The 27,460-nt window shown below is 36.3% G+C and overlaps 1 protein-coding gene across 4 annotated transcripts in view; it reads left to right on the plus strand.

The window, feature by feature from the left end:
• The window catches only part of LOC117419459 (apoptotic protease-activating factor 1-like), a 73,859-nt gene that overhangs the window by 9,363 nt on the left and 37,036 nt on the right, over positions 1 to 27,460 (plus strand). For 2 of the 4 annotated variants that reach the window (XM_058986224.1, XM_034032212.3), the window contains exons 9-23: positions 274 to 512; positions 958 to 1,125; positions 1,764 to 1,895; positions 2,691 to 2,804; positions 6,710 to 6,894; positions 10,045 to 10,171; positions 11,331 to 11,456; positions 12,772 to 12,903; positions 14,168 to 14,293; positions 14,676 to 14,837; positions 19,442 to 19,570; positions 20,395 to 20,520; positions 21,562 to 21,681; positions 21,871 to 21,996; positions 25,643 to 25,759. In XM_058986224.1, the coding sequence (XP_058842207.1) occupies positions 274 to 512; positions 958 to 1,125; positions 1,764 to 1,895; positions 2,691 to 2,804; positions 6,710 to 6,894; positions 10,045 to 10,171; positions 11,331 to 11,456; positions 12,772 to 12,903; positions 14,168 to 14,293; positions 14,676 to 14,837; positions 19,442 to 19,570; positions 20,395 to 20,520; positions 21,562 to 21,681; positions 21,871 to 21,996; positions 25,643 to 25,759 (2,129 nt within the window). Of the gene's footprint in view, positions 1 to 273; positions 513 to 957; positions 1,126 to 1,763; positions 1,896 to 2,690; positions 2,805 to 6,709; positions 6,895 to 10,044; positions 10,172 to 11,330; positions 11,457 to 12,771; positions 12,904 to 14,167; positions 14,294 to 14,675; positions 14,838 to 19,441; positions 19,571 to 20,394; positions 20,521 to 21,561; positions 21,682 to 21,870; positions 21,997 to 25,642; positions 25,760 to 27,460 lie in introns of those variants that run through there. The other 2 variants (XM_034032215.3, XR_004547269.3) reach the window with 2 other exon arrangements.

Below are 27,460 nucleotides of genomic sequence, written 5' to 3' on the forward strand. Positions count from 1 at the left end.
CCACTGAAGTAAATTAATATGTTATTCAACCTTGCCTAAAGTTAGCTACAATATAGTTGCCACATATAATAAACCTTTTAAACTGACATGTTGGTGGCATCTATATGCACATGACAGGCACAGCAATATAGGTTTTTATTATATAAATACATACTGTTTGATCACATGACTTCATACTAGTGGGCTTATATATTATGTGTTACTTTATCATGACTGCAGTAACACCACAGGCAGTGCATAGGTGAATTGACTATATCTTATTCTTTTGCCCAGGTTCACCTCTTGTGGTCTCTCTAATTGGAGCTCTGTTACGAGAGTTTCCAGACCGCTGGCAGTACTATCTGAGGCAACTGCAGAATAAGCAGTTCAAAAGAATCCGCAAGACTTCATCGTATGATTATGATGCTTTAGATCAAGCCATGTCAGTCAGCATAGACGTGCTACATGAGGATCGCAAGGAGTATTACAAGGATCTCTCTGTCCTTGAGAAGGATGTGAAAGTGCCAGCTAAGGTAGGGCTGAAGTGAAGTTGATAAGAACTGTTGTAATTTAAATATTATCACTCAAAATCGGAGACTGAGAACAAACATTTCTTATGTCAGTCATATAATCTGCAGCCTCTTAAATACAGGTCCAAGATCCAGCTTGGCATTAATAATCTCACAGTACAGGCTCTTGATTTCAACACAGATACATTTCTGAGTAATTTTACATGAAGTAAAAAATGAAAATAAAGTGTGTGTATCTGGAACACTGCCTTTCTGATGAGTGTCATTCCAACAAGGAATACACGATGACCCCTGATATCCAAATCAGACCATGCCCCAAAATACCACAAAACATATTCATAAGTAGAGTCTTTAATAGGTAATATTAGATGTTTTATAAACTAAATGGAAATCTGGAATTCCTGTTAATGTATTTTTATTTGTATCCTATTGGGGGGGGGGTTAACAGGTGCTTTCTATTCTCTGGGACCTGGAGCCTGAGGAAGCTGAAGACATACTGCAAGAATTTGTTAATAAATCACTTCTTTTCCGCGATTGCAATAAGAGGCCGTATCAGTATTATCTACACGACCTGCAGCTCGACTTTCTCACAGAGCAGAACCGCTACAGGCTTAAGGTAATTACGTTACAATCTGAAAGGTTATGAGTTCTGTTGCTCCAATATTGAGATTCTTATCTTTTTCTGTTTTGTTCAAATGGCAGCCATCTTAATTGCATGCCTGTATTTTTTTTTTTCTCAATTTGTCTTTGCTTGCTAGTTCTTGAGAAATCATTTGCTATTGTGACATTTCAACTTTGCTGGATCCACCTAAGTAGTAGGTGTAGAATAGAAGCCGTTGAAGTCAACAGAAGCTGAAAGGTCATGCAATCACATGACTTCTCAAGAACTGGGACCAGAGAGACGGTCCAAAGCAACATACATGATGCCTGCAAGCATTATTGCTGATCATAAAAAAAGAGGTAAAACTAATTATTAAAATGGTAGCAATATCTTTAAGCAATAATGCCTAATAAATTAGGACAGTTTGTAATGTTATTTTGGCAGTGGTGTCAGCTACAGGATTTTTTATGACCCATGATAAAAGCTGAATGTTGTTACACATCATCTGATGCCCCCACCTGCTTGATTTTTAATGCTTTTGTTTTCCATAGTAGCTTTACAAAAAGGTTTGTAGGGGTCAATTATTGTGTCAGACTGCTAGCTAATGGGTTGGCTCAATGATGGCTTAATGATTTGTTCCTTTTATTGAACAGGACCTGCATTCCAAGATGGTTAATCTGTACCAGAATCATTATAAAAAGGGTCATCCCACTGCAGCTGATGAGGAATGCATGTACTGGTTCAGGTACCTGGCATATCACATGGCCCATGGCAATCTTCATGAGGTAAGGATGGGCAATTAACTACTCATCATCTCCGTAGCAGTCAGAGGCATGCGTTTTGAATAATTCTATAAAGACTTTTCTTTAAACGCATTCTGTATATCATGCAGGACATGGTGACCAGTATTGAAGAAACAAGTCAAGTTTATGGTTTGATTTATTTTTATTACATCTCTTATATGTCTTCCTAAAATTCACCTCCAGTGTTACTTTATCAGATAAGTTGTAGCTTAATGGTGGAGGCTGGAAGAAGTCATAATTAGTAATGTTACATAAAAACGTGACTCCAGAGTAGAAAGTATGAAATAATTAAGAGAGAGGTAAGCATAACAAATTAAAAAGCTGCACTTGTTTTATTTATGGACAATCATTAATTGTGTCAGCATTGCATGACTGACCAGTACTAACAACTGTGTATGTCCAAAATCAAGTTCACCCTTATTTCTCTTGACTTAAAATAATATGGTGCTTTACATTACATTCCTATATCTAATTGTTCCACCAAGCACTGTGGAAGGCTATTAGTTTGTTGCCTGCATATTTAACATCACACCCTGAACTCCCCTGCCATGACATGTTTTATATGTGTTAAATCCTGCTAGGTTTATACACCCTAAGCAAAGCTTCACAGTTCTGAAGTATGGTGTTCCTTAGCAGACTATGTGATTTGTCAAATTTTTACAGACTCTGTACAGAGATGTTTTGCATTTGTGGTTTGTGGACAAAGACAGAGTTGCTGTCAGCAATTAGATTTGGATTTATTTACAGTAACCCAATACTACTTTTCCTTTTTCATAGGAGCTCTACTCTCTAATGTTTTCACTGGACTGGGTAAAAGCCAAGGCACAGATGATGGGACCTGCCAGTCTCATCAATGACTATGTGGTGTATAAAGACATTTTAGATGAAGAGGTGTGTATAAAACTATAGAATGCATCTAAATGTATTGAATTTTGTATTTAAACTAGAGGTCGGCAGGGATAGAAAATCCGGAACTGGGTACCCGCAGTGACACACACACATATATATGTTTTAAGTGCATGATACATATTTAAATACTATATAATACTATATAGTCCCTTCAGATCTGTAGACTTGTGTAACCTTTTTCAGTACTGGAAACATTGAAATAATAATAATAATAATAATAATAATAATAATAATAATAATAATAATAAACATCTCAGTTTGAATACAGTTATTAAATGCCTTTCATGCTGCAGGATTCTTTGCGTCTATTGGCCATATTCCTTTGTTGTTGTTGTTAATGTAATGTTGTACTTGTATTGATTCAGGGTTCCAGTAATGGAGGTTTTATTTATTTTCTCAATCGGAACACAGCGTAGTTTACACAAAACAAAATTATAGGCAAGGAGTATATCTTACTGCTCTTTCTCTTTCTCTCACTTTTCCTGTTTATCCCTTTTTTGTCACTTCTGGTTTTCCTAACTTTATCTAGAGAGAATAAAACGATGAGATTTCTTTATTTGTTGGTGTTACAGGTTGTAAGGAATCCTTGTCAGGTTTGGTACTGGTCAAAACAAACTATTTATTTATTGTACCTACACATCACAGATAATAATTCATATAACAGCGCTATACATCCGTGCCTGAAACAGGAAGATACTGTATATGACGTGATTGGTAATTTGCGACGCAAGTTTTCTGATGTATATGTGCTAGATAAAGACGTTAGCATTGATAAGGGTTTCGAAGTGCCTTTGCTTTAAAATCTATCCCACAAAAAATATTTTCTAAAAAGTGATATGCCTGCACCAGTATTATAATGTTATTATAATGCTGCCATTGTAAAAAAAGATGTTATTTATACTTATATAATGCTGCCATTGGAAAAAAAATGTTATGTAGTACAATTGGAAACACGTGTTGTTATTTAAGTTCTATTGAAATACTTTATTTCTGTTTTATCATGATCACAATAATAAAATGTGTTTTTAAAAAATTGTTTTGAAAACTGTCCAAATTGCTTTTTTGAGGGCTAAAAATGAAATATCATCAACAAAAAAAGAGCATTTTTAACATGGAAATTGCCAAAATAAGCTGGCAGCTGGGTGGTTAAGAGTTATCGCTGACATAAAGGATGTTATGATGTTTTCTTTCCTATTTAGTTCTTGAGAAGAATAGTCGCCGCAGTTATTATTATTGAGGTGTACTTGCCGCTAATGCTAAGCTTGTTTTAACGTTGTCTTTATTACGCCGGCCAGAGACCAGCACTTACAACTGCATTATGATATTTGCTACATTTTCTTTAAATTCTCAAATTAATAATCGATACCCGGGTAGTAAAAATAGACCTGGTTCAGGTCAGGTAATTTAAAACCCGACGGGTACCTGGGTTTTCAGGTACCTGTGCCGACCTCTAATTTAAACCTAATATTTAAAAACATATGGGGTTTGTATGCTTTAATAATTGTGGTGTTCCTGGAACTGCATGTTTTGTTTTTTAACAGAGGAGTAATGTGTTTTCAGCATTATCACTGGTCCCTCTCATTATTTTGTTGAAAATGGTTCACCAGAGAGATTCTGGTGTCATTGTTGTATAAGAAAACAATTGATTTCCAAGCCTTCAGACTGTATTATTATAGTATTATTCAGTTGCATTTGGGAAAGCATGTGCATGAGACAGTTGAGAGCCTTAGGTAAGAGCTCGTTTGTGTTTGTAGAGTATATTTTATTACTTTTTTTTTGTCTTATTAGTCACATTATGCTTTCCTTTGTAAACAACCCATTTTAATTCTTCAAAATACCATTTATTTTTGCAGTGTTAACAGCTAAGCACATTGTTTGCAAGAGAGGCATTTGAGTGGTAGGGCAGTAGGTCACATTTCCAATAAAAATGGTGTAGTAAACCCCAATGAATAATAACAGGCAATAACTAAAGGTTGTGGAGCAATCCATCACTAAAACATCACTGTATGTCCCAGGTTTTTATTCTTTTTTTATGTATTGTGAGCTTCCTTAGGGAGGTATACCCAGGCTTGTTCTTGTAGAAGCAGTAGGTTTGTTTTATTCCAATTTAGACATTTTACTTGACAATCTGAACAGAAGGCTATGAACTTTAGGAAATGCATAATGTTATAGCTAAGGCCTTGTGAAAATCGCAGACATTTCTTTAACATTCACGGCAGTGTCACAGGTAAAGTATCGTATTTCACAGAATGTGCACGGAACTATTTTATAAATTATGTGTACAGATTATTATTCTTTTTTTAAACATTATATATAGAGATAAATGCACTGACATAATCAAAATGAACATCAAAGTTATTCAAGCACTTTACAATAGCTTGTGAAACGGTGTTGTAATTAACAGCCTGTAGGTAAAGTGTATCTGCAAGGACAGCTTTCAGTTCTAGTACCTCAGATGCATGCTCACCATTTGGTCTTGCAAAACAAATGCAATGTGTAACCCATACTGATCTTGTGCATACAACCAGACTGTTTTACCAATACCATAATCTCATGAAGGAATCGCTCCACCATTTGCTACACTCAGTCTGAAGGATTTACGTAACTTGTCCAATTTTTCAAGAGGGATATTTGTGCAAACAAATGCCTCTGTCAAGTCAAAATTGAATGTGTTTCATGCTTCACGGTTTTCAGTGGACTTTTGGAACATGGAAGTCATCATTTTTTGTTTGCAAGTAAAGCAGTCGCGGTATTGCTCTGGATTTCCGCCTTTCTTTTTTGGTGAATACTTGAATCTAAATGCCTGTCAACAGCTGATTCTCGGTAGTGATCTACAGTAACATTGCAGGACGTACAGAAGAGCTTACCTCCATCGCTGTGTAAAACTCCTGCTGGATACTGCTTTACGTGATCTGCTGCAGACACATTTTTAGCCTTTTTTAGAGACATCCATTTTCTTGTTTACAGTGTGTAGGATTTAAATTTTCCACAGACACACAGCAGAGCTGTACAGTTTTATTAATCCATCCTAAGACTCCATAAGTCTGCAGTTTTTATGATTCTGAAAATGTGTTTTTATTTCTTAAGAATATTATAAAAATAGCAGTATTAGGCTAATTTCACGATTTCCGTGCAGCCTGTGAAATCGCGATTTACACAGGGCTTTAGTTATAGCATGCCCTCTAAATTATCATTAGCATTTTAGTGGAATTGAAAAAGAACTATATCTTAATTTTCTTAATGTTATTTTATATTTACATTGTCATTGAATGGGTAATGGATTTTTGTTGCACAACAAAGCACCCAATATATTGTGGGACACATTGAAAGGAAAACACCATTAACAATTCTAAAATTTAATAATAAACTATCCATAAATTAAATGTCTGAATTAAATGTTAATAATGATTTGAGAATCTTTATTAAAGTTATTACTCTTATTTAGCTGCATGGTTTCGTATTAATCCCAAGGGTTGACTATGCGGTTGACTTTTTCTACCTTGATTCTTGTTTTTTTTAAAATTTTTTTAATAACCCTACAGTATCTAAAACAAATATTAGAATCACTGGTACAACGATTGAATGTTTCTGAGAAATTGTACAGTTTTTCTCTTGAGATTCATCCATAAAAAAAAAAAAAAAACATTTGATAAAACTGCCAAGAAGGTAAGTCAGGTAGAAAAACATTTTCTTTCTTCTGAGATTAACAACATGTGGTCTGTTTTAAAAATCTAAACGGCAGCAGATCTTCCATCCTAAGACTCCATAAGTCTGCAGTTTTTATGATTCTCTTTCCAATAATAACGGCTAAATAAAATACCCTGGTGTCTTTAATATCATCCAAACAGATCCCAATGGAATAATATGTCTTTGTGTCTCCTTATTAGAACAGCACAGTGCGTGATCATTTTCAGGAGTTTTTATCCCTGAATGGTCACCACTTGTCACAAAAGCCGTTCCCTGATGTTGTTCAGATGGGCCTTTGCCAGCCAGACTCCTCAGAGGTGTACCGTCAAGCAAGACTGAAGGCAGAGCAGGAGACGAAAAAAGGAGCTTTTTACCTGGAGTGGATGTGAGTGGTCTACTGTATATTATAAGAAGTTTTGAGCTTTAGACCATAGAGAACACTTTGCTGTATAAGAGAATGGATGCAGTTTTTAAGTTAGTTAAATAATGTAATGATCAGTTCAGTATTGGATACATTCTCCATTGTTTAAATTCCAATAGATATTTACAGTACAATGCAAATGTATCGTGGGTATCCTACCTGTCTCTGTCTTTGTTCCCTTCAGACATTGTCACAACAGGATTTATTTGAACAATCTTGTCTTAGACAAGCTACTCTTTTGTATCATGATGATGGCTTAAACAAAAGTAACAGATTAAGCAGGAAGGTGTTGAGACAGTTGTTGTGGAAAAGCACAGACTTCAGTGATGCAGACATCTTGAGTCTGTGATCCCTGAGCCCAGTGTGGAAAACAGAAATGTTTTACTGCAGTTCAGGTAAAAGGCTTGTAATATTTCTGGAAGTGCGAACATTAGGTGACACACTTATCTCTGCTTGGAGGAAATCCTGGACACACACACACACACACACACCATCTGCCATCATCTCAGCATGATGCAAGAATGCTTTCCCTCAGATGAGGCATATGATTGATGTGCTGTCTGCCTTATGGGTGTTGGTGCTCCTGAGGCACTTCAAGAACAGAAGTACTGCTCATCCATTAACTCTGTGATGACATGTACAGTATGCTTAGTGGTGCTCATGTTTTCTCGGTCGTCAGATGGGAACAACCCCTCTAATTAGGGCTGTGTATCTTTGAGTTCATGGGCTGCGATATGTTACGTATCACGATACAATTACTGGAACATAAAAAATAATTTCTCTGTTATTGTGGACTTGCAAATTACATTCTTAAGTTTTATTTCCTTTTTATTTTTAAATAGTAATCTGTTAACAAAAAATATATTTTATTACCAGTAAACATATTAATGAACATGACACAAATGCAAATAAGTATTTACATTTGAGAGAAAGGATTCAACATCTTCATACTAAATCAAGGGTGATACATCCTCAAATAAAAATCTTTTGCCAATAAGTGAATCAAAATTAAAAGTATGCAGTATAAAGCTGCAGTAAACAGTCACGTTCATTTTACAATTTTTTCCCATAGTTTAGCTTCTATGTACGGATCATTCCATGACAAATCACAAAAAAAGGTTCTGTCATTTTATTTGAAATCGAGTAGAAGTTACATCTTAACAAAGTTTTTGACCTCTGACCATGGGGTGAAACCCCATAAATAAAAATGTCAAAATAATACCATGGAAAGGTCAAGGTATCTGCTTCTTATGTGCACAAGTTCAGGAAGGTAATGTGAAAAAATCAAAACATATCCTGCGCCCCTCCATTTCAAACAAATCTGAATAATATTCAGGTAACAATTCCTGTGAAATACACATATATATACACACACAGTGGTTTGCAGAAGTATTCACCCCCTACCAATAATGTCACATTTTGTTGAATTACAAATAATGTGTGCACAGTTTTTCAAACTAACTTTTTTATTCAAAGCTATAGTGGTTAAACTGAACACTCTTATATCAGGAGGTGGTTAAATGTCAGCAAAACTTGCAAAGAAAATATACAAAATGAAATTTACTGGTTGCATAAGTATTCAGCCTCTTTAGTCAGTACTTGGTAGAAGCACCTTTTGCAGCAATTACTGCTGTGAGTCTTTTTGGATAGGTCTCTACTAGCTTTGCACAGTAGGATGGTGAAATGTTTGTCTATTCTTCATTCTTCAAAATTGCTCCAGTTCTGATAAGTTTGTTGGGGATCGTCGATGGACTGCAATCTTTTTGTCTCGTCTGACCAAAAAACCTGCAGTTTTCGCAAACTCCATACATGCTTTAAGATGAGGCTTTTTGAGTAATGGCTTCTTTCTTGCCACCCATCCATACAGGCCAGCTTTGTGTAGGGACAGGCTTATTGTTAATGTGTTAACATTGACTCCCATCTCAGACACAGAACTTTGCAGATCTCTCAAGGTCATTGTTGGCTTCAGAGTGACATCCCAAACCAGTTTCCTCCTTGCCCTGCTGCTCAGTTTGGGAGGGTGACTTGATCTGGGTAATGTCTGTGCGGTATGATGCATCTTCCACTTCTTAATGATGGACTTCACTGTGCTGAGAGGGATAATCAGCGCCTTTGAAATTTTTTTGTACCCTTCTCCTGCTCTGTGCCTCTCTGCCACTTTAATCCTGACTTGTTTCGAAAGCCTCTTGGTCTTCATGGTTTCTTTGTTGGATCACTATGTGAGTTGTAGCTTGAAAGTCTTTATATACCTGAGGGAAATTATCTACAAGTTAAACCACTTTGAGTACACACAGGCTGAAACCATTTCACCAATTTTGTGACCTTTCAAACAAACCATTTGCACCTGAGCTGATTTAGGGCTGCAGTAGCAAATGGGGTTGAATGTAAATCTTACTTATTTATATTCTATATGGATTTTTTAACTTTATCAATGTGGAGTAGTTTGTGTAGATTCTACATCTAATTTGAAAGCATCGTGGAGTATGCTCAGGTGCCAACAAAATGTGAAAACTTTGCAGGGGAGGTGAATACTTCTTCAAACCACTATATATATATATATATATATATATATATATATATATATATATATATATATATATAATTATACACACACAGGGTGATTAGACAGTAAGTTTACCACATCAATGCACCATATCATTGATAGCCTTCCTTTCTGATCACCCTGTAAATGTAAAACCTTGTATTCATATTGTTTTGTACCAAGCGGCTGATTTCAATTGAACCTTGACAGTCTGTACCGGTGAATCATACGTACCGGTGGATCGTTGCACCCCTGCCTCTAATGCAGGATATTATGTCCATTAATGTAACACCTACTCCACACTGGGTCTTCCTCTCCAGCACTTTCCAGGCCTTCTTTTTCTAATGTAATTTATGGACAAGTTCATTGATGCCATTAAGTTGGGTGGGCACAGGATTCTGTTGACTATCCCACAATGCATTGTGCATTGCACCTCTCCATTTTTTGACAGGCTCCATCAAACTTCGTAATATGTGCTGTGCTGCATTGTTGCCCAGTATCAGGTACTTGCTCTCTAACTTATTTCTTCTTTATGATCTAAAATTCACTCTTTTTTTTAATACTCTTCTTAGAAACAAAAGCAGTTTAGAGAGCTTGTCCCGTCTGATTGTCCGACCTCATAAGGGAGCAGTTTACTATGCCTGCTTTTCTCACAACTGGCAACAAATAGCTTCCTGTGGATCAGATAAGACTTTGCAGGTAAGAATTCAAGTGTTAGAGTTGTATTTTTCTTGTTAAAATTGTAGTAGTTGTAAATGTAATGCTTATAAAAGGTGATGGGAAAGGTGTTGGTTTCACTACAGAGCTCACAGAACGTACCCTGAAATGAACACTTCTGAGTGAAATGATACATGTTTGTTGTCAGTATTTCCATTCTGTTACAGGAAGCAAACTGAGGAAGCTCAGCCTTTTAAACCCTAAATGGCACTTCTTATTCTAACCGAGCTGTTTCACTAGTGTATCTCCACCAAATTGTTTGCTAACTAACATACTGCATATATTTGAGTGAACTTTTGGTCTCTTTCACCCCGTGAAACACTTCGATTTCCTTTCAAGTAATGTAGATGCAATTACTTTGAATGCATGACACTGTAAGGTTAGAAATGGTTAAAATAAATCTTTAACAGTTTTTAATATTTCAATATAAAGTTTCTTCAGCATCTTGTTTTCAATATAAAGTGTTTTTAAATCAGACACTTTGTCTCACTTTCCGGGGGGCTTGGAAAGACCACAAAGGACCTCGCTGAAAACCTGCCTGTTCTAGAAAATTGTTTAAACTGCATTAAAACCCACCTGTTATAATTTCACGAAGTCTGTTACACAATTGTGGTATCCTGAGAAATTCAGTATAATACTTCATATTTACAGTAAAGATACAGTAAATATGTTATTCGTGTGTTATATTTTTTATACGTATAGCTCTTTATTTATAAACACAAATTAACTACAGTTATATACTTAACTTTAAAAGGCAAAGAAAGCTGTTTTTTTAAACTCTATCGTTGTAGAACATTTGTGTTTTTTTGTGTACAGGTACGAACTGAATAATACTAGAAGCTTGACCTATGTTTGATAACATGTTGATAAAGAACCTTTCTTATGTAGGTTTTATGTATGTTGCCCGATAGTTTCGCCATAATAATATTTAAACAACTGCCCCCATGTTTCGACTGGTACAACCATGGAAACAAAGTAAATAGTCTATAAGAGTTTTTAATAACTTTTATTTTCACCATTTTATTATAGTGTTAATGACTTTTTAGATTCCAGCTTACTGCGTTCTTACAGCACAGTTAATGTTTAGGCCTTTGCCAGCAGCTGAATTTGTCATGTATTTCCTTTGTTTGTGGTGCTGCAGGTTTTCAAAAGCCAGACTGGAGAGAAACTTCTTGAAGTTCAAGCTCATGATGATGACGTGCTATGCTGTGCATTCTCTCCAGACGACAAGTTAATAGCCACATGTTCAGCTGACAAGAAAATAAAGGTATATTTTGACAGGAAGCAATTCTACTGTTTTATTATTATTGCAACTTCAGGTAAATCTGTTCAGTTACATGTCTACCTCATTTATCTCTGTATTAAACTGTTCTATGGAATACAATAAAAATACTTTTGCCTGACATGTTGCTGTAAGTATTAGAATTGTTCAGCCTCATTTTCAGTTGAGCATGGCTGCTATAAGTCTTACACTCGTGAGGCATTTAATCAGGATTACGGAATGGGTGCCCTAATACTGTATGTTGAAGAAAGCCTTAAAGAAAAAGCAGCATGATTTAAAGCAGAAAAGAATGTCTATGATACAAATGTGTGTGTATGTGTGTATATATTTAATATCTTGGTTCTTGGTTAATTTCTTCAGTCCTGAATCCAATCAGGCACTGCTGGCTAGAGTTGAATAGGTTGGTGAAAACAATATGTCTTATTTTGTTTGAAAAATGAAAGTCACCTGTAGGGAAAAGTAGCAAAATATATACCCCCAGTGCAAAAAGCTTTTACATGCTATGACAAGTCATTTTGACATTTTCACAATTGTAGTAACAGTACATTCAGACAGGTGAATGATTCATTGAGGATCTGAAACCACAGGGTGTCAGTCCTTACAGGCACCAACGATGCATTTTAAAACTGTGATGAGACCAGAATTAAAATTCCCTTACCATTCTAGCCTGGTCTGATTGTTCACGGCCAATTTACTAAAGAAAGGCATTTTCACAGCGTCACTCCATGTTCTTCATTTAAAGAACAAATATTCCCAAAAAATACACATCCTTGTGTTTTTTGTAATTAGAATAGAAAACAATTATCGCAACAGGCTGGTTAAGGAAAACATCAGGTCAGCATTTATAAATGCAATTCTCCAATTCAGCAGAATTGTTCCACAAAATTTCATAATATTTATATTTCCATTACCGTACACTGTCACGCTGCAGTATCCCATGCTTCAACTGTGAATTTACTGCTCCTTACTATGGTTAATAGCCATAGTTAAATGTGATTTACTATATTTGCCTATGCTTTACCAGACTTTCACTGTAGGTTTGTTATGTTTTACTACAGTTTGCTAGGCTTTATCATGGTGTACCACCTTAAGCTATAATAAGGTTAAGCAACTGCCCCAAAATACATGAATGCATCAGCTTCTTTATTTGTTGATTTTGTCCAGTTTTATAAGGTGGAGGGTTGTTTCAAAATTATTGTATTGTTATATGAGTTAATCCATACCTATGGTATGAATATAGTATTTTATCAAGTTTTCTTTTCCTTTGCAGTTTTTTTAACACTTTTGTCTTTAATATTAGGTGTGGAATTCACAAAATGGAAATTTGCTCAGAACATACGATGAACATTCTGAACAGGTGAATCACTGCCAGTTTACCAATACAAGTAGCAAAATATTGCTGGCAACGTGCTCAAATGACAACTTTATCAAAGTAAGTAAGATACCAGCTGTGTATGCGCTGTTACACCAATTAAAGTTAAGTCAGTTGACCAATATTTCTCAAACCTTGTTTGGTAAGCAACATTATTATTTTTTTTATATTCAATGCAGTTAAAAGCAGTTAAAAGTTCACTTGAATGTGAAAATGTGTTGACTTTTCTCTGAGGCCCATTTACCTGTCTGATCTGATGTGATCTGTTTTAATGCACCAATGCAACAAGGCAGTATAATAGGCTATATAGTAACAGTATGGCAAAGACAGAAATAATTGTATTAACAGATTCATCCATTATAGAAATAGATAACATGTTTATTTAAAACAGTTATTATTTAGAGTGAATTATATAAAATGTTATTGTTCTGTACTGGTATGTGTGTGTGCACATATTTTATACAGCATACCTTATGTAAGGGAGTTTTTCATGGGGATTTAGCAGACACTGCAATGATTTGGGTTCACAGCTGCTTGCAGATTATTATTATTATTTTTATTATTGTTATTATTATTATTTATTTCTTAGCAGACGTCCTTATCCAGGGCATCTTACAATTGTTACAAGATATCACATTATTTTTACATACAATTACCCATTTATACAGTTGGGTTTTTACTGGAGCAATCTAGGTAAAGTACCTTGCTCAAGGGTACAGCAGCAGTGTCCCCCACCTGGGATTGAACCCACGACCCTTCGGTCAAGAATCCAGAGCCCTAACCACTGCTGCCACACTGCTGATTATAACTCTCTTGAGTAAAATCCTCCTTTTATATGTGTAGTCCATACATAGGACATTAGCATGAAATTAGAGGATGTTGCACCGCAGTGGTGTACTGGGTTTATAAAGACCTATATAACTCACAGGCAAGGATTCTATGCAGCAGACTGTGTAGTGCAATTCGCAATAAAATGAACTTGGATTGTACATAGCAGATTTTATATCAGCAGTCAACACCTACAAGAAATACAAAAAAAAAAAAAACCTTGATTGAAACTGGTATTCCCAGTGGATTCATAATGTAAAGCTGCGTATTTAAAAAGCTTAAGGAATAGTTTTGATGGTACATTTACAAATGGTTTGTAGATATATCTACAGTATGTATTTTTTGTTGACTGGATTGCTACTTGCATCTGTGATTAATGTATGGTTTGTGTGGTAACTTGTACTGCTGTCAATAATACAAACTGCTATTGTGAAATTATTGCTGTTAAGTCTTGGTAGCCAATATACTTGTTCTTCTTATAACTGTTTTTCCAAAGCTGTGGAACACCAATAGACCAGGATCTCAAAACACAATGTTTGGGCACGGGGGTCCTGTTAACCATTGCTGTTTTTCACCTGATGACCAATACCTGGCCAGCTGTTCAAGCGATGGGACTCTGAAGGTATGCTTGCTTGTAATGTTGAATCAGAATTGAAATATACTATACAGGGCACAGTTTCTAAAAATCCTCTTTACAACATTATCCAATAATGAAATGTTGCCTGGTAGCAAGCCATCTGACAGAGTTGGTTCTACTCAAAATATTAAATATTAAATATTAAAACTAGCCAACTCTCTCACACCTGAACTGCAAAAAGTTTGTGTTGGCTTAAGCCTTGGGCTTTCATCAGTACAATCTTCAAATGAATAAAAAAGAACCACGTTTTTCCATCTTGATTAGAACTGCTCCTTTGTTGTGTTTTCATGGTGTGTCAGGAATAGTGCTGTGTAGGGAAGCATCATTCAGTGAAGAAACCTCCTGACTGATTGCAGTTCTGTTACAGCTTTGGGAAGTACATACAGCTAATGAATGGAAGTCGATCGATATAATGGATTTCTTCCCAAACCTCACAGATGAACCTAAAGAATCGGAGGAAGTAGTTAGGTGCAGTGCTTGGTCATCAGATGGTACCCGAATTATGGCTGCTGCAAAAAACATGGTGTTTGTAAGTATTATTTCTAATATTGGCTGTGTAATTTTGCACAACTCTTTGAAAGCTGGAGTGTTTGACCTAAAAATACAATACCTTATTTTATTGAACACACTTTTTTAATTTAATATGCATTATATCTTTTTTGGTTTGATACAGCGATAACACATTCCATAAATTGTTTCTTTTTATTACAATTACAGTGTGTATATACAGTGTGTAACAACCAGACTTTTAAGACACAAGCCAAGACTAACTGATTTCAAAAAACAGATAATTAAAGACTGATTGACAGCAAATAATGGGACCAAAAGTTCGTGGGTAAGAGTGTCGTGGGTAAGAGTGTCATAATCTTCAGTAACCTTTTTATAGTGGCAAAAAACTGTAGAGCAGTACAATGTCAATACAAAGGAAGCAAAATATACCTTAAACATTGCTCTAAGAAACCTCATAGCACAATAGAATGCATAGTGTATACACTGATATAAATATTTTGGCAGTGAAACAGCAAGTAATACAGCAAACACTCAAAATGACCCTGTTAACCCTGGGTATTACTGGTAAGAACGATCCACAAAACAGCTAACAAAAGTTAACCAATCCATGTAAAATGAATGCAGTTATAAAAGTTCCTTATTGCAGAAAAAAAAATGACAAACCAATCAAAGTCAATCCAAAAAACAAAGTCAAACGTGCTTCAAAACAAAACAAACTTGCAAAAAACATATTCCAGAGAAAAATAAAGTATCAAAACAAACGCCCATAGTACTATGAGAAAAAAAAAAAAACAATTGTAATCCAGCATAGTCCAGCACAAAAAAGGAAAAGTTTAACAGACCGTCTCACCCCTTCCTGCCGTGTGTCCGAGGACCGGCTGTGCGTTGTTCCTGGGACGTAAATCGATCTGTTTTCTTCAGTTTCAAATAATCCATATAAAACGAACGGTATTCCAAAGCTGTATTCGCGACAATTAGCTCAGTGCTACTCCATAAAAAATGTTATATCGTTTCTAGATAAGCTTAAATAATTTAAAAAGCAAAAAAGAAACCGCAACAAAACTGCAAACGACACTCAGCTCTCCTTTCAGGCCATCCTCCTCATTTCCCACAATACGCTCTTTTTATCAATGAAACCCAGGTGGCTTTAATTAAAACAATTACCGTAACTGGCATAATAGAAGAGCCTTCACATAGAAAAAAGAAGTAAAATGAACCCCGATAAATCCCCCTCAAGCCTGGACAACTAAGCCAAACGGGAGATAATAAACAAGGCAGAGATGAACAATTTATTCTAACCTGGCCAGGTATAATCCATTCTAATTAAAGAACAGATAATGATGTATTTTTAACATCATTTATGTGGCGGTCGCCACAAGTGCTCCCCCTTTATAATGCTGTAGTTGGGAGCCATAGTTAAGAGACTGTGCTGTTTCTGTTCTGCCTTATGACAAGACTACTAGTGTTAGTGTAATGGCATTATGGGGCAAATGGGAGCCATGACCGAAACACCTTATAACCTGTTCTGCAGTGTAATGGGCTGCCTTATAAAGGGGGGGGGCACTGTAATGTGTTTTGCTTACTAAAAATTGATGGAAGATAAAGAAAGCTGTTCAGATGTTACAAATGTTAGGCGAGCCATAATACTGTGGCTGTGTGGTCCAGTGGTTAAAGAAAAGGGCTTGTAACCAGGAGTTCCCCGGTTCAAATCCCACCTCAGCCAGTGACTCATTGTGTGACCCTGAGCAAGTCACTTAACCTCCTTGTGCTCCGTCTTTCGGGTGAGACGTAATTGTAAGTGACTCTGCAGCTGATGCATAGTTCACACACCCTAGTCTCTGTAAGTCGCCTTGGATAAAGGCGTCTGCTAAATAAATAAATAAATAATACTGAATTCTGCTGAGTCAGCGCCTTGTTTTGACGATCGCAGGTTTTAATAACCATGCACGAATAGTGCCTGAGGGAAAATATCGTGGCTCACATGAATAGAAAAAACTGCTCTAATGTAAAAAATACTCCTTCTGCAATACTGCGTTTAATTTTGCCCCCCTCCCCCCCCACACACACTTTTGCCTTAATGACAACTGTATGCCCCCCTGGCAGAATCTGGTAGATTGTGATCCTGCCATTACTCTGAGGGTTATGATCGTCTAAGTGCTTCTGCTATTATTGTTAGAAGAAAAAAAATACCATAACCTTGCAAACCAGCTATTCACAGTTCCTGTCTAATTGATTATTATGGGAAGCATAGTAAATAAACAGCATGAGCCTTCATTGTACAGTTGTCCCTCGCTAATACTGACACTGTTATGCTGTGCATTCGATATGCCAGACACAACATATGTCCCCCAATAATAACCAATTTAGTGTGACGCTAGGTCACTGGGAATTGCATGATCCAGAGAGAGACAAGTTTTTTTTTTTTATTATATTGACACCAATAAAACAAAATTAAACAGAACAGATACAAGCTTATTAAATCGCTAAAATTAAAAACAGGATTAAAAGAGGGCATATAAACTCACTGCAACATTTCCATGTAAAATGTTTGCAGTATATGTAAGGCACTGTGTAGTATCATAACTTGTCAATACGGCACCATGATCTATTTTGTGTTAATTGTGTACCAAGTAGACTATAGTAAAAAAGATAGTTTCAATTTTTAGTATTTTCACATTGTGCAGCAATATGTACAGAGCAGGAGCGTGATTTATTTTGTGTTAATGGTAGCCTGTCACGGATGGCCTGGTGCGTGACTTCAGACCAGGAAGTATTCACAGGCTTAGTACTGCGGGGTGAGACGCCATTGTGCTTTTTTAAACAAAATAAAATAAACCAAACACAAACATTAAACAGAACAAAAACACATTAACAAACAAAATGGTACAAGGGCCAAAACAAAAAGTCTATACAAACACTCACGGAAGCACATAAACAGACAGACAGGACGAGACAGCATGGAACACAGCAAATCCTCCACCTCTCACCAGCATCAACATTAACACTAACTAACCATTTCACCACCCGGGATCACCTTATTTATACACCTGTGGCTGGAACCTTAATTAATCATTTAAACATGTATTAAATTGTCGGCTTATGCCACATTCCCATGTGTGTTTTTGCAGGGAGGATTTTAACTCCCTCCCTGCCACCCAATAGTCCCCCCCACATACCTGTGCAGTTACACACTGCCACATAGGCTTATAGGCTAAAGTAAAAAGAAAATGCATGAGGTATTCATTTGATTTTACTACTGTACTGTTTAATGTATTATTAGTTTATTTAGCAGACGCCTTTATCCAAGGCAACTTACAGACACTAGGGTGTGTGAACTATGCATCAGCTGCAGAGTCACTTACAATTACATCTCACCCGAAAGACGGAGCACAAGGAGGTTAAGTGACTTGCTCAGGGTCACACAATGAGTCAGTGGCTGAGGTGGGAATTGAACCGGGGACCTCCTGGTTACAAGCCCTTTTCTTTAACCACTGGACCACACAGCCTCCTAGAGCCTACTGTACAGATTAAGGTTTTTACATAATGTAATGTGTACATATAAGACACTGGGTATTTCAGCACAGTGATTTATGCGTTTAAAATCAAATGAGAACTATAAATGCGTGTGCGTTATTTTGGACAACATGTCTGTCTGCTGACATGTCCGGTTTAGCGAGGGACTACTGTAAAAGAAAAAAATATTTCTATACAAAAATGCTATGACTGCTGTGGTCATAAAATGTATATCCTAGTCATTATTTTTTCTTAATACAACGTTCAGTGTCGTTTCAGACAATCTGAGCTCTTATAGCCACTGTCATTTATTATTCCTAAACAGCGCTAATCCACCCCAAATATCTCCTGAACCATGCAGTCACAGAATACTGCTTGAAGTGTAGTTACAGCCAGGCATGTAATACAGCCCCGGGTGTACCTTGCATCACAATTGAATTAGATGCAGCGAATGTACCATGGTTCAGTTCAAACACAGCATCTCAGTTTTGTTACCAAAGTTCAATAAATTTAACCCTGAGGCAGGATCTATAGTAATAACTACAGTCATAACATGTAAACACAATATATAAGTATAATATATAAGTATATTAAACATGGGGTTAAGGCTGCTACTCACCAGACGCGATGCGGCAAGCGGAACTGTGCAGCGATGCATCAAAATGAATAGCACCTATAATTTTCACACCACAATCTTTCACACCACAGGCGACGCAGGATGAGGCACCAGGGCGACAATGGAGCAACGAGAAATAAATATGATTTGAATCCTATTTTTTGCAATTTGACATGTGTCAACTAGAGCATTGAGCAATCAGAGAACAGGCATCACAAAGATACTGATTTGAAAGATAATACATGGGAGTCCATTTCGAAGTAACTGGATAAGCCTGGTCTGTATGATTCATTGTCATATATGTTGAAATACCATCAAAGAAGACACATCATGTTGACGAATATATGTGGAGACCTTTACATGGGCAAACAAATGATTAATTGTTTGATCACTAATAAGCACTTTAAGCTTTATGTTTGCACTTTCACAGGTATCAGGTTTCTGCAGTGATGTACAGTAATGTACTCCCCCCCCCCCCCCCTCAATTTCTACAGGTGTTTGACATAGAGAGCGCTACCTTGCTGTCAGAAATTAAAACTGGTCGGCATAGCACCATTCAGTCCTGTGACTTCTGTCCCAGCAGTCAACTGGTAGCTATAGCTCTGTCCCATTATACTGTAGAGGTTTGTGAATTTTTTATTATTATTATTTATTTATGGATTTATTTGTTTATTTCACTTTGTGCCCACAAGACCAGCGCAGGTACATCTCAATAGTGCAGCACTAATACAAAGAGAGACCTAAGTAGACCATTCTCAATAATAAACAATTCAACAATTATACACTGCTGTGCAAAAGTCTTAGACACATTCAGGAGTTACAATATATGTCGATGTTATGAGCATCTACAATTTACTCAAAGCCTCCACTAGTGTTTTCTACTATTATAACAACTTTGACTGTTATTAATACAGCTTAGTTTGGGTGAGAAGAAACCAAGCTTGCCATTTAGCAATCTTTAATTCACATTGATCAGAATCTTCAAAAACGTGTGATCACAACAACGGAAAGTAAACTGTACATGAGCATCTAATATGAAGTGTTGTAGTAGCTAATCCATCACATTTACCCAATGGTTCTCAACGGGGGTTGGGGGGGGGGCGCGAAGCAATCCAAGGGGGTGCATGACAAGCGTCCAAAAAAAACGTTTTTTTTTATTTAAAATGTCTTTTGCACAGCAGTGTATATCCAAGCAATATCAATAAAAACACACATATACACACATATACATACAATACATAAATACATTAAAATATACAGATATTTATATTTCAATTACATTTAAACTAAAATAAGTTATTTATAAAGAAGTTCTATATTTATAAATTATAAAGAAGTAGCTTTTTTTAAATCATACCTTTCTTTAAATTGTGTGTTCATTTTTGATTACCGTATTATAAAACTAATGATGTATTCATTTCTTTGTTCCTTCTATTGTTCACATTAGTTATGGGACCTTGAGTCCAATAAGAAAGTGGCTGATTGTAGTGGACACCTGAGCTGGGTTCACTGTGTGAGGTTTTCTCCTGATGGGTCAGTACTGCTCTCATCCTCTGATGACCAGACTGTCAGGGTAAGATCTTTAAAACAAGCTCTTATTATTCTGAAACATGCATACAACTGCACAGATGTGTGCAAATAAAGAATCTGCAGAAAAAAACATTCTTTTGAAATCTTATATAATGCACTTACACTTATATGCATGTCTTGTTTTACTTAAATGCTGCAACTGGAGTTTTTATGACTTGCTTGCTTTTACCGATTCCTTTACTTCATTATATATCATTCAGCATAGTTCCTACTCCCCTCATTTATGTTACGTCATCTCACAAGGTTTTCAGGACTAAAGTCCAAACACTTAGGCATGACGGTCCTCATAGGTAGAAGTGTAAGACTACATAGTATTAATGGTCAGTATATGTGATGATCTTTGGTGAAGTACTAACTGGAGAAAGAATAAATTACTTTGTTTTACCTCCGAATGGCCAGTGTAGACACAGCTTTAATTTAAAGTGAAACTGAGCCTCCTGGGTAAGGCTGCTTCTCTAAAGTGTGTGGTTTGAAAATGGTGAGGGGAAATCAAGTGGTGTTAAACCATTAACACTCAATACTCAGGTTCCTGTCTTAAAGATTAGCGCCACTGGGATAGTAAATGTGTTAAGTGAAGGATTTCTGTTCACAGCACACAGACCCGATGAATGTCATCCTAAGGTCCTTTTTACAAGTTAAAACTTTTTAATGGGAAAGATATTTTTGAAATTACGCAATTGTGACCGGCTCGCTAGTGTAACCACATTCATTCAGTCCCTTTTGAATTTGGAGCTAGAACTTATAAGGAACTCTAAGTAAAGTAGTCAGGTGTTTTAGTGCTTTCATCAGTGTACTGATTTAAAAGTGTATGTGGTGGTATCATTATATGAGCTAGGAAAGGGTTGAAATAGTCTTGAGGATCACTTATTGGAGCCAACTTGCTACTAAGACCATTTTACTCTTTCTTGGTCATAATAATAGAGTATTTTGCTAGATATTGTCCTTCTGCAGTTTGCAGTCATTATAGGTAATCTAGCAGACAGATCTATTTTAAAGCCTTCAATGCTGTATTATTTTCTGCCAGCTTTGGGAGACCAAGAAAGTGCACCCATCATCTGCTGTGTCCTTGAAGCGTGACTCTGATGTACTCTTCCACCACAATGAAATTAGTGTGATAGCACCTGACAACAGGAAACGTTTACAGGTACAACCTCCTCCATTAAAATAATGGTTATATAAAAAAAGGAAAAAAAAAACATTAATTGCAATAAAGAAATATATTTCATACATTAATATAAATATAAATATTTTTTTTTAGTTCATGGTGACGGGGTTAGAAGGTACTTTTACATGGCTGAAATAACCAGGTTTCTTTTAATTTCTTGCATGTCAGCTGAGAAATGGAAAGACAGGGGAAGTGATATATCAGTCTGAGGAACAGGAGTCTCGCATTCGCTGCTGCTGTCTCAGTAAAGACCCTCAGGCTGCTGTCTTGGCACGAGAGGATGGAACTGTAAAGGTAAATGGCTTCCATGCACTTAGTCCACATGAACCTCACCTAGGGCTTTCTTTTTTTTAATATCCAAATGCCTAAGAATGATAACTAGCAATTTTTTCTGTTTTTCCTTAATCCTCAAGGTGATCATTTTATAGATATAGTGTTCCCTTTCAAGTATGAAATGTAACTATTACCTAATGGGTAAAACTCCCGAAACTTGAATGTTCAATACCAAATCCGCTCGGCCGATCCTGTGACGTAGTCATGCCTGCTAACGTAGTCATGGTTTTGTTTTTTACAGAAATACGCGCACAGCTGCTGGGCTCAGCTGCTTTGCATCACCATTAAGAGAGCTGTTAGTACCTCTAACAAGCTGGCTTCCCTCAGTCTCATGTGTGGTACTGACTGTGTGGTTTTGCCAGTAGCTTGTACAGGTGGGCATCCCTGTACAGTGCTACCTGCGGTGACTGTGAACCAGTGGATCCTTACCAGATCCATCCACTTCCTTTCCAGGCTGACAGAGAGTGGCTGCTCCATACACTCTGTCCAGTGTGGGCGCTAGCATATTATGTTGACAGGATGAAAAGTTGCAGGCAATCCAAACAATTCTTTTGTCTTCTATGGGGTGTCTAAGCAGAGGCTGTCTAAATGGATAGCAAACATAGTCAGGACTACCTATGAGCTGGCCAACTTGCCCCCTCCGGAAAAGCTCACTGCCCATTCCATCAGGGGCATGGCAACTTCATGGGATTTTTTTTTAGGGTGCACCTGTCAAAGACACATGCAATGCAGCGGTGTGGGCTACTTCCCATACCTTCAGTAGGTTCTACAGCCCTTGCGACACCTTGGGTATACTCCCCCATTAGGTAATGGTTACATTTCATGTTAGGTTATTATCATAACCCTGGTTCCCTGAAATAAAAATGTAACCATTAACCTTCAACGTCGCTGTGTCCATGATTGCAGCAGGCTTGAAGGAAAAATGACGCAGAGATCTGGGCGTGCGGTTCCTTTATACCCCCTGGGGTGGGTATGACTGCATCACAGACTCGGCGGAGCGGCTTTGGTATAGAATATTCAAGCTTCTTGGTCTTTAGGAGGTAATCACCCATTAGGCAATGGTTGTATTTGTATTTCTAGGCACTGGGGTTATGGTAATAGCCTAATGTTGTGTGGTTTCGATCTGCAAGTTTGCTTGCAATTCAGTGAATCCCAATTCATCATGTTTTTTATTTATCCCTGAAGATACAGTATGCTCAGTTTAGAAAGCTCTGCACTTCTGTGTCACTCTTGGGGATTGTTTGAGGTAATATAATTAGGTAATGTTGAAAGTTGTCCTGAATAGATGAAGTCCACACTGTGTATCTAGGTTATGAATCAAGAGCAAAAATGTCTGAATTTTATGATTACGTTTTTCAAGACAAGAATGTATAGTTATTAGTGGGCAGATTATTTTGCATGTAAAATTATCCTCCAAGATTTATATTCCACATTCTGTGGTCATAATGTTCTCTATTAATCATACTGACACCTTTATAAGCTATTAAATGCTGTTTCTTTGGAAACACTTCTTTATGACTGCCAGCCATGTTTCTTTTAGTTCTCATAATGTCCATTTTCTGTATATTTATAAGGATTATAATTCTGCTATATGCTGCAAATTTAAATGATTATGTCTTTAACAATTTGTCATATTAGGCCACATTCATCAAGCTTCATTTAATTATTTAAAACCTATTAAAGAGAAAAAAAAAATAAGGTGAATGGGCCTTGTCTTATAACTTGGTATATTTATTAATCATGTTTCAGAACTGTAGTTGTTGAGTAAGTTACTTCCCTTTTGTCAAAAGTCTGTGTAAACCAGTACAATCAGGACTATGAGAGGCACAGTTCACTGGCCACTTTATTAGGAGGATTCTGCCTGAAGGCCTACGACTTGGTCAACAAGGTAGGCAGTGGATTGTGGCCATGAGTGCAGTGTTCAAGTTTATCCTACATGCTCAATTGTGCTGGCTAAGGAAGATGGCTTAAGTGTGTCTCTTGCGCCAAACCAATCACAGACAAATACTAGCATGATAGATAGTTGAATTGTCATCTTGAAAGGTCCCCGTCTGTAAGAGTTGACTTTCAGCATTGTGGGGTCTACTTGATTAGCAACAATGTTCACAAAGACACAAGATGTTATTTGGCCTTCCAGGGAAATTAAAGAACCCAGCATAGTTTACATATGCAAATTGGTTGAAGTTTCAGTGTAAATGTGGTGAGTGGGATTAATAGTATGGCCACTGAAAGTGTATATATGCCATTTCATTATTCCCAGTAATAAAGGTGAATAATCATAATGTTATTTTAAAATGGTCCATGCTTAAGATTTGTTAAGGGAAAAAAGAAGGAATTCAAATCTTATAAATGCAGACAGAATTTTAATTAGACACGTAAGCCACATTTGTCATAGTTTTGTTTAATAGTAAGGTTTTGATTTAGGCCTTATAAACATAGTGATAGCTTAGGCTATGAATATTTATAAACACCTGTCATGCAAAAGCTTGTGTATTTTCATCAGATGAAAGCCTTTATATAAAAGACATACTTGTCCAATGTAATTTTAGATCCCCAGATTGTCATATCCAGTTTGTCATTTGTCTTGTTCTCTTTCTCGTTATACCTTTTCTTCTCTTGCATCCAGTAACTGGCTTACTTGTTATGGAATTGTCCCATGGTTAAACAAATTGTCATTTAAACCATCACTGTTATAATACACTGCCATGCATACAAGCTGCCTTTTGAACGTGTTGCTTTGTTTTTATTGAATGACAGTGAAAAAAAGGATGGTACAAAACAGAAGTATGTGCTGCTTTTAAAGAAGTAGCTATAAATTCACAAATTGTATTTGATTTGTATGGATGTGTGCAAGTACATATGATTGAATGTGTTCGGGTGTACAGCTGCAGGATATTTATCTACTGTGTGTGTGGGAGGTAAAAAAAAAAAACACATACCGTAATTTTTTGTGTATCACATTCATCCTTTTGTTGGGTCTATTTCTGCATGTTGTACACAGATTATGTGTTATATATAAGGTGCTTGGTGTACTCAACTAATAATATTCTATGATGTGCACTGATGGTTTTCATGGGGTAGTAGATGTAAGCAAACACAATCATGCATAAATATGCGTTATGTTTTTTAAAAAAATTATGGTAAACATTCTTTAGAAGTTTTACTTTTAATAGTATAATATTTCTTTTTTGATTAATAATGACACTGCCCTATTCAGATGAACTTCCAGTGCCTTTGGAATTGCATTTCCCTCCAAGTAATAGCAAGGAGCATATGATAATGATTTTGTCTTCATTTATTAACCACCATTTAAATTAAAATGTTCAACCATTTCCTTAGGCCCTGTATTTTAATGCCTCTGACTACAGCAGACACAGCATGACGGGTTAGAGACAGGCATGTACCAGTTACTGAGTTTTCATTATGCTTTTGTTTAGTACCTTGTGTGTCACCTAGTTTTGTTTGAAGCTGGAAATGGATGCCCCTGTGCCATTATATTCCATTGCCATTCCCCAGGCAATTTGTTAGCATTCAAAAAAAAAAAAAAAGAGAACACATCTACAGAAGCCTTTAAATGTTTCCATTGTCTCTATATATTTTATTGTAGGCAGGTGTGATGTCCCCCAAGCAGGTACTAAGGAGCATTGGCTGGTGGACACTGCAGCTTCTGACACTCCAGCAGAGCCTCTTAACAGCACTAGGACTAGAGAATGGCACAGTGAAGGTGTGAGGACAGCTCCTGCATCTCACAACACTAACGCTTACTCGACATATACTACAGCTGTGGCCAGAAGTTTTAGATCACCTAGAAAACTATATGAACATAATGTTAGATCTTTTATTTAACATCATGTAATCAAATGAACTACAAAAATGATATTGCGGAAGTCTACCGAAAGCCATAATAGTAGTACAGTATTTCATGTTAGATTTTAAAATGTCAGGTTAGATTTTCACATTTCTAAATTTGTTAGTTTGTCATTGAGTTTATGGAAAACTACAAACCGTTATGTAATTCAATATATTAATGTAACATTATTCAGCCAGTTTCATTCGGAAATCTGTTAATTCTATAGGGTGATATAAAACAATTGGCCATCGCTGAATACTACTGTGTACTTTAGTTTATGCACTTACACTAATACAGCACTAGTTTTAAAGTGTGTGCATATGTACACCTGTAAGTTGCCTTGGATAAAGGAGTCTGCCAAATAAAAAAATAATAATAACATTTATAGATAAGCACAAAAATAATAATAATAACATTTATAGCTTTTCGCATTATGCGAAAAGCAGTTGCAGTTCTGTTTAAACTGAAAGCAGTATGTACTTTTATTTATCACCTTCTACACTGAAATAAGTTAATATGATGTATAACAATTAAAATGAATGCATTAAACATCCAGTATTGTAGTTTACTTTTCATAGTGTTGTACATTTAATTATTTTTCAATCAACGTAACCAGTCATTCAGATATTGCCAGCTTGTCAGTGGGAGAGAACGATACTCGAGTTAGTTTTTTTCTACAATGACAAGTAATAGTATATAAGGCCCAAGGTGACAACCAAACACACAGAGCAGTCTTGGTATTTAATTTACTGTATCCAATTATTATTATTATTATTATTATTATTATTATTATTATTATTATTATTATTATTATTTATTTCTTAGCAGACGCACTTATCCAGGGCGACTTACAATCGTAAGCAAATACATTTCAAGTATTACAGTACAAGTAATAATACAATTAAGAGCAAGATAAATACAATGACTTTGGTTCAAGCAAGTACAAGTGTGACAAAATACAATTCAATAATACAGCAGATAACAGTGTCAGTGATAGTTACATCAGGATATGATTAAATACAAAATACTACAGATTAAACACTTGGCAGATTACAGTACTCTGAAGTACAGGATTAAATGCAGTAAAATAGGGGGCAGATAAGAGCAAATAAAGCGCATTTAAGGAAGGGTGATAGTGTCCCAGGGGAAAAACAGAGGAGTTCTACAGGTGCTGTCTGAAGATTAAATTAACATTGCAGTAGCCATTTTACAAACATTTTAAAATTACTTTTGTTTTACTGATGTATAAAAATACAAAACCTTAACCCTAAACCCTATAGGCCATTGAGTTAATTTATCCCAGGTAACTGCTGCACATGATGCCAGGCAGTCCATATCCTAGCAAGCTGAGCAGCTACTGTCTGTTAAAGTAAATTCAGGGGAACTGTTATCGGGGTGCACCGTGCTACAGCCTGACCGAAAAGACTGAAGATATTAATTCTGGGACTGCAGCCAATAATCACAAAGTTAACGGTACATTGGAGTTGCCCAAAGCAGTTTATAATTTTCAAAAAATACTGAAAGTTATTTCAAGTGATCCAGGAAGATAGGACACAGCAAAACAAGGTCTTCCTT

This window comes from Acipenser ruthenus, chromosome 14 (genome assembly GCF_902713425.1).
Source record: "Acipenser ruthenus chromosome 14, fAciRut3.2 maternal haplotype, whole genome shotgun sequence".
Taxonomy (NCBI): domain Eukaryota; kingdom Metazoa; phylum Chordata; class Actinopteri; order Acipenseriformes; family Acipenseridae; genus Acipenser; species Acipenser ruthenus.